At 41.8% G+C, this 13226-nt stretch overlaps 1 protein-coding gene across 1 annotated transcript in view; it reads right to left on the reverse strand.

Moving 5' to 3' along the window:
* Nucleotides 1-4384, reverse strand: part of LOC106592264 (lysophosphatidylcholine acyltransferase 1) — a 114654-nt gene extending 110270 nt beyond the window's left edge. Inside the window, exon 1 of the mRNA XM_082974961.1 lies at nt 4043-4384. Within this exon, the coding sequence (XP_082831087.1) occupies nt 4043-4162 (120 nt within the window). The 5' untranslated portion in view covers nt 4163-4384. The remainder of the gene's footprint in view (nt 1-4042) is intronic.
* Nucleotides 4385-13226: the final 8842 nt, after the last annotated feature.

A 13226-nucleotide genomic window follows, 5' to 3' on the forward strand; every position in this document is an offset into this window, starting at 1 on the left:
AGCTTACCAGTACACGATAGTGTATAGAGCGGGGAAGGACAATGCAAATGCAGACGCGCTCAGCCGTCTCCCGCTACCAGAGATGCCTGCCACAACTGTGGTGCCTCCCGAGACAATTTTCCTAATGGAGAGATTGTCAAACTCACCTGTGAATGCCAAACAGATCAAACAGTGGACAGACCAGGATCCTATCATGTCCCAAGTGAAAAGATTCCTGATGCAGGGTTGGCCTCCTGTCATAGAGGATGATGGACTAAGACCTTATGCAAAGCGCAAAACTGAGCTGAGTGTGCAGGATGGCTGCATACTCTGGGGGTCCAGAGTGGTTGTTCCACCCCCTGGCCGTGCACAAGTCATGGATGAGGTCCATGAGGCTCACCCGGGTGCCTCCCGGATGAAAAGTTTAGCCAGATCTTACATCTGGTGGCCTAACATGGATCAGGAGGTAGAAGACAAAGTTAAATCATGTTCTGAGTGCCAGATCAACCAGAAGATGGCGCCGCCCGCGCCACTACATCTGTGGGAGTGGCCTGACCGCCCATGGTCCAGGCTGCATATAGATTTTGCAGGCCCTTTCATGGGTCACATGTTCCTTGTCATGGTGGACGCACACTCCAAGTGGCTGGAGGCGCACATCATGAGCAACATCACAGCGACCACAACCATCGAAAAGCTTCGGCAGGTGTTTTCAACCCATGGTCTGCCGGACTCTCTGGTGTCCGACAACGCAACAACGTTTACCTGTGACTTGTTCCAAGAATTCATGAGGAGAAATGGGATCCGCCATGTCCGCAGCGCCCCGTTTCACCCGGCCTCAAACGGCTTAGCGGAGCGGGCTGTGCAGACACTGAAAGAGGGGCTCAAAAGGATGACTGGGGGAACCATCACAACTAAGCTCTCTCGGTTCTTGTTCCAGTACCGCATCACGCCACAAACAACAACAGGACAGGCTCCAGCGGTGATGTTAATGGGCAGAAGGCCAAAAGCTCACCTGGATCTACTGCGTCCGAACATCAGAGCACGAGTGGAACGGAAGCAGAAGAAACAAAAAGAGAGACATGACCACCACGCGAGGGAGAGACAGTTAAAACCCAATGACACTGTTTACATCCCAACTTCACAAGCAGCCAACGCTGGTTGCCAGGTATCATTCTGAGTCAGAGTGGTCCCGTCTCTTTTGTGGTCAAACTGACTGATGGCCGAGTCATGCGCAGACACCAGGACCATCTCCGCCTGCGCTATGACAAAGACAAGACCATGTTTTCAGACGGAACAGCTGTGGGTGGTAGTATACAAGTTGAAATCCCACAGGAAACAGCATCTGAGGAACAGGGGCATTCAGTGGTTCCAGCAGAGGGTGATGGACATTCTCTCACAAACACCCAACCTGCTCCTGTGCCCTCAGACCCAGCTCCACTGGGACATGCCTTACCTGTGTCTCGTAGCACACCAGGAGTACTGCGCAGATCACAGCGTAGTCACAAGACTCCTGAAAGACTAACTCTGTAGTTGAGACTGAGAGACTCGTGGTGTTAGTGTTTGTTTGGAGCAGCAGACCTAGTTGAAAAGAAATAAGGACTGTCATTTTATTGTTGTTGTTTTGGTTACATTTACGGTAACACCAGCAGAAGTTCTACAGTGTGGTGTAGTAAAGAGAAGAAAACTCTGATGTTGTTTACTTGTCAATCTTATGTTTTCCTTACAGGGGAGATTTAAATTGAGGGGGGAGAAGTGTTATAGTGTGGACACTATATAAATAATGACATGGTTATTATTGGCATTAACCGTGACCTTTCCCCTTTGATGATGTCATCACCAAGAGTGAATTCTGTGCAATGTGATTCTACCACCGGTTGAGTGGGCTATATAGTTCTGTTATATTTGTACCGTTTGTACCTGGCAATACACCTTTATGTTTGGGTTGAAAGTTGGGTTGAAAGTAAAGGAAAGTAATATCGAAATGCGTGTGGGCATTCCTTGTCAAGTTACTACAGTCCAAACATAGTCGTGAAGAAGGCACGACAAAGCCTATTCCCCTCAGGAGACTGAAAAGATTTGGCATGGGTCCTCAGATCCTCAAAAGGTTTTACAGCTGCACCATCGAGAGCATCCTGACTGGTTGCATCACTGCCTGATATGGCAACTGCTCGGCGTCCGACCGCAAGGCACTACAGAGGGTAGTGCAAACGGCCCAGTACATCACTGGGGCCAAGCTTCCTGCCATCCAGGACCTGGCGGTGTCAGGAAGGCCCTAAAAATTGTCAGACTTCAGCCACCCTAGTCATAAACTGTTCTCTCTGCTACCGCACGGCAAGCGGTACCGGAGAGCCAAGTCTAGGTCCCAAAGGCTTCTTAACAGCTTCAATCCCCCAAGCCATAAGACTCATGAACAGCTGATCAAAGGGCTACCCAGACCCCTATTTTACACTGCTGCTACTCTGTTTATTATCTATGTACATATTACCTCAATTACCTCGACTAACCTGTGCCCCCGCATATTGACTCTGTACTGGTAACCTCTGTATATTGCCTCTGCCGTATAATTGTTACTTTTATTTTCAATTTTTTACTTAACACTTTTTTTTCTTAAAGGATTGTTGGTTAGGGGCTTGTAAGGAAGCATTTCACCTGTTGTATTCGGCGCATGTGACAAAAAAAATTTGATTTGAACAGGCGCACTAGGCTTGTTCAGAAGACAGGTTGTAGTTTTTAATGCCCTAATATCAGGAGCTGGCGGCCAGAAAGTTTGATTAAACAATCCAGAGACTGAAACAGATAAATCAAATTACTTAGAATTAAGGAGAACAAATCTATATACAATCCTGAAATGAGCTATAACTGTCAAATGTAAAACAAAGCTTCAAACGATGTTACAAGTGAACCCTGAATACAGAAAAATGAACGGTGAATTCACGGGGTTTGACAAGTCAATGAGAAGTAAAATATGTCTTCCTTATGTTGTTAATTTAGTCGAAATCTAAAGGCACAACCTAGATTCTTAAATAGTTAAACATATTATTACTCTAATCTCGTGAAAGTGACTAACTGACACGTTTTTCATTTTCGGTCAACAACAACTTTATGTTGAAGGAATGTGTTTGATTTTGACGTGCTGCACATGCGCAGTTCGCTGCGAGACGACCGGTAAACCCGATAACTTGTTTCTACGCATGCGCATAGCTAACCGTATAACCTGTTTCTACGCATGCGCATAGCCAACTGAATAACCTGTTTCTACGCATGCGCATAGCTAACCGACGTCGCCATGACATCGCTTACAATAGTGACCGGGGATTTCTATTGGACAAGCAGTGTTATGCCTTATCTTCATCCAGCACCGTCTATGCTGTGTCTGTCAAGCCCCATCTTTTAATAGAAGAGCTGCTGGAAGAGCTGCTGGAAGAGCTGCTGGCCTACTGACATTCACTGTATTGAACTGGTTGTTGAACTCTGCTCGCTTGGATCAAGAGGGATACATGTATTCTCTGGTCCATTTCATACTAATATACATTGTTAGATAACTATTTGATTTCCTCCGGCGTTCAACAGAACATAATGCTTGACATGGACAAGCCACACCAGACCAGATGCTGATTGAGCAGGAATACACAGCTAACTCAAGTGATGATGCTCGGGCATCTTCTGACTCTTTTGCAAAAGACGTATCATCTTGTATTATAATTGTAATATATGATCATTTCTTAACATTGTTGGCTGGTTTTATCGGCTAAGTTGCCTAACCACGCCAAGACATGTGAAGTGTTGTCTTCTAGCTGCCCTGTGTGTCGTGGTGTGTGTGCAAGGTAATGCGCTGGTTATTTGTCCAGCTTGTTGTCCAGACTTGGTAGCTAGAGTATGAGAGTCAAGTGAGCAACATGTAGCCAGCCTTCTAGCTAGTTGCTAGTCAGTCAGGCTAGCTACATACCTTGATCGGTAGTTAGCTGTCTGGCTAGCAACCCGTTATATAAATCTTGCCTGCCTCTTATCGATGTAAAAACTAAACAGGTGGACGTGTTGCACCAGGTGTAATATTTTCACTTACCTTTGCCTTTTCGAGCGGGGTGAATCTCAAGTCATGCACAAAGGGGTTCCTAAATGGTGGAGCGAGTTCCTTCTTCCCATCTCCTTCCCCAGGACACCGTCTGATGGTCGGGAACCTCATCCTCAACGAACCCGAGAGGACGGAACCTGTATCGGAAAAGCGACAGCAGCGAATCTGTTCTTATGTAAATCTCCACAACGTTGTTTTCGTGTCTGTGTCTAGCTAATTCCGGTACAGGTTATTATCTTCGTTCCCAAGAGGCTGGAGGATTAGCCAAGGATCATGTATTTGAAGTCGGGCGCTAGCTTCCCTCGTACGCAGTACTGATGTTGGACCTAGAATGCCTAACTGGAGTACCCCTTCCTGGCTGCTTCTTCACAACGCATGCGCCTAGTAGTCCAAGTAGAAATCACTTTACTTACTCAACATAAACATATACATTTCAGTCATTTAGCAGACGCTCTTATCCGGTGCGATTTACACTAGTAAGTCCATATATCTTTGTACTGGTCCCCCGTGGGAATCGAACCCACATCTCTGGCGTTGTAAGTGCCATACGCTACCAACTAAGCCACACGTGTTCTCAAATTGTTGCTGTATTTATAACACGTTTATAAACTGTTAAATGTTTGCAGAGTTTATAAGACATAATAATGCATGTAATGTTTATATTTGTCCTGTTACACACAGTCTATAATATAAATGTTTTTTCGTTGTTGTTTTGCATATACGAACTCCCCCTGAGACACTCGCAGCGAGGAGGGTCACAGCCAGGGTCCCCGTTGTCGAGGCTACCTGCCGCCTCAATATTGGTCGGGAATTGTGTAATTCGTTATTATGGTGCTTGTCTGTTTATTTATTTTGTATTATTGATTAAATGCATTGGTGTTTCAGTCCTTGGTATTTATTCATCAGTAATTTGCACATAGCACGTTTTGTCCAGTGCCATATAATAAGTGTTTAAAATCAACACACTAGGTCTAAATGTAGTCTGTGACGTGGTACATTTCTTCACTTGGGAATCAAACACTCTACTAATCGAATAATCTAAGAGCTGAATGTATCAATATTGCTGATTTTTTGCTCAGGATGCAATTTATGCAAATCATGAAGCATTGTAGCAGGCAAATGATTTTCTCTAACAGTAGAGATGGGAAACCTGTCCTTTTGGTTTTGCAGCCATGGCAACAGGTGACTTTCTCATTGACCCTCTTCTGCAGACTGCTAATGCAGTAGCAGCAGTACAGTATGTTTTTGCATGCTGTAGGCCTACATAGCAAATGCGCAATCATTAAGCATCAGTACTGATTTAAAGGCCCAGTGCTGTCAAAAACGTCATAATCCTGTGTTTTTATATAGACCGCATGTATAAAATATTAAGTCACCTGCTAACATAGACTGACCAGGTGAATCCAGGTGATCCAGGGGATGTTGTTCGTAATGTTTTTTACAGTCAGTGTATATTTTCACACTGAGGTTGGAATAATATTGTGAAAATGATGATAATGCCCATTTAGTGTAAGACCTGTTTGAAAATACCCCTCCACCCCCACTCAGACCACACCCAGACAGTTCAGATAAAATCTTGTTTGAGAAATTGCTCTTTGCAAAGAAGCTATTTTTGTTTCTTTTTGACCATTTTCATTTGTAAACAATCACAGTAAGGTACTTTTTGTTTTTTACCCAGAAATGATTTGATATTGAGATAAAAACGGCTGCATTGGACCTTTAAGTCTTGGGTTGATTCCCAAATCGCACCCTATCCCCTATATAGTGCACTACTTTGGTCCAGGGATGATAGTGCACTACTTTGGTCCAGGGCCCTAGGGGATAGGGTGCCATTTGGTACTCGATCCCAGCAAGCTATCCTTTCATTCGATGGTGATGAAGATAACCATTGAAGAAGTTCGCCTTACTCACAAGGCAATCCTTCTAAAATTCTGTTTGGATTAGCCTACTGTTCCTTTGGAAAAACATATATTATTCAAAATGTTGAATGTGTTCGTTTTGATACTCAAATGAAATGAATTAGTATTCAACTTTCAGCAGGTTAGATACACCTAGAATCCAAGGAAGAAGGAAGGAAGCCTATGTCTATTATTACTACAGGTTAGACGTTGGCTTCTTGCTATAGACAGTGGGAGACATGGAGTTAGTGGGTTTTATTTTGGGATGGACAGAATCAATAGAGAACAGCCTCAGGTCTGAAGAGATCAGTTCCTCAGATGGTTGCCTGGCTCTGTGTGTGTGTGTGTGTGTGTGTGTGTGTGTGTGTGTGTGTGTCTCTGTGTGTGTGTGTGTGTGTGTGTGTGTGTGTGTGTGTGTGTGTGTGTGTCTCTGTGTGTGTGTGTGTGTGCGTGTCTATGTGTCTGTGTGTGTGTGTGTGTGTGTCTGTGTGTGTGTGTGTGTGTGTGTGTGTGTGTGTGTGTGTGTGTGTGTGTGTGTGTGTGTGTGTGTGTGTGTGTGTGTGTGTGTGTGTGTGTGTGTGTGTGTGTGTGTGTGTGTGTGTTGGAGTTGCACCACTACTCTATAGCTGACAACTGGTCCTACAGCTGTTGTATTTAAAGGATGAAGTGAAATGCCAGACCTGTGAAATGAGTTACCATAATGTCTCACAGTGATTTATGCTCATTTGACAACACTGATATAATTTCTGAGATGAAATGAGACATCATGACAATTACACTACACTAGCGTACATAGTTAAAGATATTTCGAGAGAGTGGACGATCTGTTCATTGTAATATGGTACGGTTCAAGAATGACATAATAATCATTTGGATAGTTTGGTGTAGTATTTGGTAGGCATATATTATTACTGAACAATTTCAACAATTTTTACAGAATTACGGTTCATATAAGGAAATCAGTCCATTTAAATTAATTAATTAAGCTCTAATCTATCGATTTCACTTGACTGGGCAGGGTCACAGCCATGGGTGGGCCTGCATAGGCCCACCCACTTGGGAACCAGACAATCTGAATGACTTTTTTTCCCCACAAAAGGGATTTATTACAGACAAAAATACTCCTCAGTTTCATCAGCTGTTCTGGTGGCTGGTCTCAGACGATCCCGCAGTTGAAGAAGCCGGATGTGGAGGTCCTGGGCTGGCGTAGTTACACATGGTCTGTGGTTGTGAGAAATGAACATTAAATTCTCTGGCAATAGCACTGGTGGACATTCCTGCAGTCAGCATGCCAATTGCACACTCCCATAAAACTTGAGACATCTGTGGCATTGTGTTGTGTGACGGAACTGCACATTTTAGAGTGGCCTTTTATTGTCCCTGTTTTATTGTCCCAGGGACAAGGTGTACCTGTGTAATGATCATGCTGTTTAATCAACTTCTTGATATGCCACACCTGTCAGGTGGACGGATTATCTTGGCAAAGGAGAAATGCTCAGGGATGTAAAGAAATGTGTGCACAAAATTGGAGAGAAAACATTTTGGGGATATTTTACATCAGGTCATGAAACATGGGACCAACACTTTACATGTTGCGTGTATATTTTTGTTCAGTATAGTTGGACTCTGTATCAGTGTCTTTGAATGGTGTAGAACCCCCCCCCCCCCCCCCCCCTCCTCCAAAAAAAACCTGAAACGTTATTTTCTTAGTATTTCATATTCACTGATCTCAATCCATGCATTTTTTCTTTGAGTTTTTAAAAATCAGTGTTCAAATCTATTTTTATACTACCTATCAGCCTGTGGTTCAAGTGCACACCATTATAAAAGCGGTGTGCATTTAGAGTGACTTCTAGAACGATCTAGAATATAGAAGAACAAACGCTCCAAAAATCCCATCTCAACTCAATGCTGCCATCTCGTGGTATGTTTTATAAACTGCAGAAAATAGGCTCACGCAAAAAAAATTGACATATTTTTCATATTTTGTGGTTGTTTGGGATTTGTGGTTCAGTTAGTTTGTGGTATTTTGTGGTTGTTTGACATTGATTAATGTATTGATTGAGTGGACTGTGCCTGCCTTGGATTGCCCAGAAGATCAAAGGTAGCATCACCAGTCCTTGGCTAACCAGCTTTCATGTCTGTAATTTGGCAGCTTTTGTGGTTGATAGTCGTTTATAGCTGTTTTGAGTTGTTTGTAGTAGTAGTTTTGGGTTGTTTGTAGTAGTTGTTTTGGGTTGTTTGTAGTAGTAGTTTTGAGTTGTTTGTAGTAGTTGTTTTGGGTTGTTTGTAGTAGTTGTTTTGGGTTGTTTGTAGTAGTAGTTTTGGGTTGTTTGTAGTAGTTGTTTTGGGTTGTTTGTAGTAGTAGTTTTGGGTTGTTTGTAGTAGTAGTTTTGGGTTGTTTGTAGTAGCTGTTTTGAGTTGTTTGTAGTTTGTGGTAGCTGTTTTGGGTTGGTTATGGTAGTTATGTTGTGGTTGTATAGAGCAGCAAGCTTTGTATGAGGACCTGATGAAGCCTGAGTTAAGAGGCCTAAAATCCATACCTTTAGTAAAGAGGCCTACATTTTTATTTTGTATTTTTATTTAACCTTTATTTAACTAGGCAAGTCAGTTAAGAACAACTTCTTATCTACCAAAAGGCGAAAGGCCTCCTGTGGGGATGGGGGCTGGGATTAAAAATATAAATAAATAAAATAAAATATAGGACAAAACACACATCACGAGGAGAGAGACAACACAACACTACATAGAGAGTAAGACAACAACATAGCAAAGCAACAACACATGACAACACAGCATGGTAGCAACACAACATGACAACAACTTGGTAGCAGCACAAAACATGGTATAAACATTATTGGGCACAGACAACAGCACAAAGGGCAAGAAGGTAGAGACAACAATACATCACGCAAAGCAGCCACAACTGTCAGTAAGAGTGTCCATGATCGAGTCTTTGAATGAAGAGATTGGGATAAAACTGTCCAGTTTGAGTGTTTGTTGCAGCTCGTTCCAGTCGCTAGCTAGCTAAAGCCCATACCTTTAGTGAAGAGGCCTAAACCCATACCTTTAGTGAAGCGGCCTAAACCCATACCTTCAGTGAAGAGGCCTAAACCCATACCTTCAGTGAAGAGGCCTAAACCCATACCTTCAGTGAAGAGGCCTAAACCCATACCTTTAGTGAAGAGGCCTAAACCCATACCTTTAGTGAAGAGGCCTAAAACCCATACCTTTAGTGAAGAGGCCTGAAACCCATACCTTTAGTGAAGAGGCCTAAACCCATACCTTTAGTGAAGAGGCCTAAACCCATACCTTTAGTGAAGAGGCCTAAAACCCATACCTTCAGTGAAGAGGTCTAAACCCATACCTTTAGTGAAGAGGCCTAAACCCATACCTTTAGTGAAGAGGCCCAAGTTAAGAGGCTGGAACCCCATACCTTTTCAACTCCAATCAAACTACATAGGTTTGCAACCAGGAGTCAACCACAGAATGAACAGGGTACATCAGAGTTTGTGAACCCACCGGAGTACATTCCGTCATCCAAAGTTAGAGGTGCAGCGGCCACATTCAAATATGTCGTGCTAGTAGGTCTATATTTATTTTAACAACGGTTAACTTTCCAGCGAGCGCCAAACCGATAAACACAGTCTCAAAAAAAACCTTTAAAAGAAATGAACAGCGCTTGATTTAATGGTCAATTCCACGGTAACGGAACTACACTTCGACTCAGATTTTTCAGTTAAAAAAAAATGTATGTCAAACAAAAAAACATTGATTTCAAAGTTTAACAAACCATACAACTCTATGCACAAGGACTACTTTGAACAATTTACACAGGAAATTTCACAAAAACAGTTACTGGAAGAACTGTGCAGATCCAAACGTTTGTTAACACAATTTCGGTAAAATCTCCCTCCGTTTTTCTTTTAATTCGACCACGTTTTCCAAACGTTTTTAAATATCTGCTCTGAATTAAGATTCATTAAGATGTCTGCAGAACGTGACACCTACCTTGAATTAAATCATGGATCCCTGATCTTTACTATACAGAAATGCATAATTATGGCTATGACTATCTGTCTCTGCATGGTGAGGTATCCTGAACAGGTAGAAATATGCAACATCCTCTTTAGCATATCTGGGTATTATTCTAATGAGCTCCGCCCACAAACAAGACCACATTTGGTTGGTTCGGACCAGACCAAATCTGAACCAATCTGAACAAGTTTGGAGGACAGCACGGTATAATACGGTACAGAACAGCACAGTACAGTACAGTAGAGTACAGTACATTATACCATACCCTACTCTACTGTACTGTACAGTTCTCTACAGTACTGAGCTGTCCAAACTTGTGGAACATAGATGTCTATGATTGGTTCAGATTTGGTCTGGCCAGGGCGGACTGACCAAATTTCAACTACTTTTCAACGTCCATGGACGTCCAGTGTTGGTCGGTGCTCGGTGGGTGAGGATGGTTGTAACAGTAAATGGAAAGAAGGTAGGTGGTAGGTGTCATGGTAGGTGTCAGTAAGAGCTGGGAGAGGTGACATTAACTGGAGGGAGAGAGAACAAACACCACTGTAAATACAACCCATATTTATGCTTATTTATTTTCCCTTTTGTACTTTAACCATTTGCACCTCGTTACAACACTGTATATATACATAATATGACATTTGTAATGTCTTTATTCTTTTGGAACTTCTGTGAGTGTAATGTTTACTGTTCATTTTTAGTGTTTATTTCACTTTTGTATATTATCTACTTCACTTGCTTTGGCAATGTTAACATATGTTTCCCATGCCAATAAAGCCCCTTGAATTGAATTGAATTGAGAAGAGAGAGAGAAGAGACAGAGAGAGAGAGAGAGAGAGAGAGAGAGAGAGAGAGAACAGAGAGAACAGACAGAAAGAACAGAGAGAAGAGACAGAGAGAGAACAGAGAGTAAAGAGAGAGAGGGAGAGAGAAGAGAGAGAGGTTGTCCTGGGCCCGGTTTCCCAAAAGAATCTGATGGCATCTTAATAAATCCTCTTTGGGCAAGGCGTGCTGCTAGCGACCCACCCCGACAATATCCGGTGAAATTGCAGAGCGCCAAATTCAAATTACAGAAATAGTAATAATAAACATTCATGAAAATACAACTGTTATACATTGTTTAAAAGCTTAACTTCTTGTTAATCCAGCCGCTTTGTCAGATTTCAAAAAGGCTTTACGGCGTAATCATAACATGTGATTATCTGAGGACAGTGCCCCGCTCACAAAACCATTCAAACATTTTCCAACCAAGCAGTGGAGTCACGAAAGTCAGAAATAGCAATAAAATAAATCACTTACCTTTGAAGATCTTCATCTGGTTGCAATCATAAGGGTCCCAGCTACATAACAAATGGTCCTTTTGTTCGATAAAGTCCTTCTTTATATCCCAAAAACTCTGTTTTGTTGGCGCTTTAGTTCAGTAATCCACTGGCTCAAAGGCCGTCAAAACATGCAGACGAATACATCCTAATAGTACCGGTAAAGTTTGTCCTCAGGGTATCAATTATCTAAATAATCGAAATTTCAACCGGACAATAGCGTATTCAATAGAAAGGAAAAAGGATGAAGGGTGCGCACACAGTCAAGTGCGCAAACCAGTACTGCATGATTCCATAGACCACCTAGCAATAGATCTCATTCTTCTTAATTTTTCAGAATACAAGCCTGAAAACATGTCTAAAGACTGTTGACATCTAGTGGAAGCCATAGGAACTGCAATCTGGGCCCTAACCCATTACATTGTCAATAGGCATTCAATGGAAAACCACTCACATCAAAAAAATCCCACTTGTGTTTGTGACCTCTATGATTTCCCATTGTAGATAACTCAATTGCCATAATTACATTACTGATTTTGAGGTAACTCTGTTACCGATTTGAATTACATGTTTTAATAATTTAATAATTCATAAACAAACTTGATTTCAGTAAAAACACTATAACTAATTGGTAGGTCTACCTTTCTTCCGTGAACTTTCATTATCCCTTCCCTCCTCATGAGGGAGAGAAATGTAAAAATGTCTTAAATGGTCAATCAGCCGTTGCTACATCCATTTTTTTTCTTTCAAATATCTCATGATCTTAGTTCACCTGTCGTACCCCATCAGAACCCAAAATATAAGATTATTTTAGTCCAATGTAAACAAACACTATATAGCCTCAAAACATAGTTAAAACATATTTAGGTCTGTCTATGAATGTGAAAGCGATAACATTTCTCCAGCCCCAGCTTTTTACTGAAACCAGGGGCGGGGAGCCCGCTTTGTTATTGTTTCTACTGCTGATTGCTGCTTTAAAGATATGTGGGTTTTTGGTAAAGGCATTTCAAGGCATAAGGCAATGTTTACAGAAGGCAAATCATTTTGTTTATATTAGTTGGTAGGGGTCTTCACGTCAACATAATTGTGTTTTGATATATTTCAAATACATTTTAAGACTTTTTATTTCTGGTAAATGTTTTTCAAAGACCCATTTACCATCTGTTTGACCAGAAATCAAAGCCTTTGCTTATTCCTAATTTTTTGGATGGAAAATGGTTGAAAAAAATGTAGATATGACTTAATTTCAATAGAATCTTAGCTTTCATTTGACAAGCAATTTGACATGGTCCTGAACTTCACGTTGGTGCTCATGGGTCCTTTTTTCAGATTGAAATGCCCTTATCTTTCTCTATTGTAATGTTGTACTCCAGTCCAGTGTGAGTTTATAAATGGGTGGATTGATGATCCCAGAGGAGGTTTATGTTTAGCAGGAGACTAGGCTAGGCCATACAGCTTCCGGTTGATACATTTGCACACAAAACAATATTCCACAACTTCAACTTCCAAAGGTTCCAAAAGGAAATGACATTCAATTAAACAATAAAATACCAAACAAGCCACGAGAAACGGTTCAAAACGACCATCTCAACTTCACCAGACCCGCATACAGATCAGCGGAACAGAACTTTCACTTCAGCCATTGGCTGGCGCCACTTCTTCTTCGTGTGAATTTCCGGTAGACTTGAGGATTTTTTTGTGTATTGCTGCCTTTCTCAGTTCAGAATGTTAATAATTCCACATTATTGATTAAACATATTTCAATTAAAAGGGAAATGTGCACGGTAAAAACAAAAAAAAAGCATTTTCACAACCCACTATAACCCATAAAAGCAAAAGAGCCCCTCGTCCCAGTCCTTTTCCCTAACCGTTCCTACGCCTGGTCACCGGACTGGGAGGACGTGACTTCTTCCAACACCT

Source organism: Salmo salar, chromosome 05 (assembly GCF_965601325.2).
Source record: "Salmo salar chromosome 05, fSalSal1, whole genome shotgun sequence".
In the NCBI taxonomy this organism is placed as follows: Eukaryota; Metazoa; Chordata; class Actinopteri; order Salmoniformes; family Salmonidae; genus Salmo; species Salmo salar.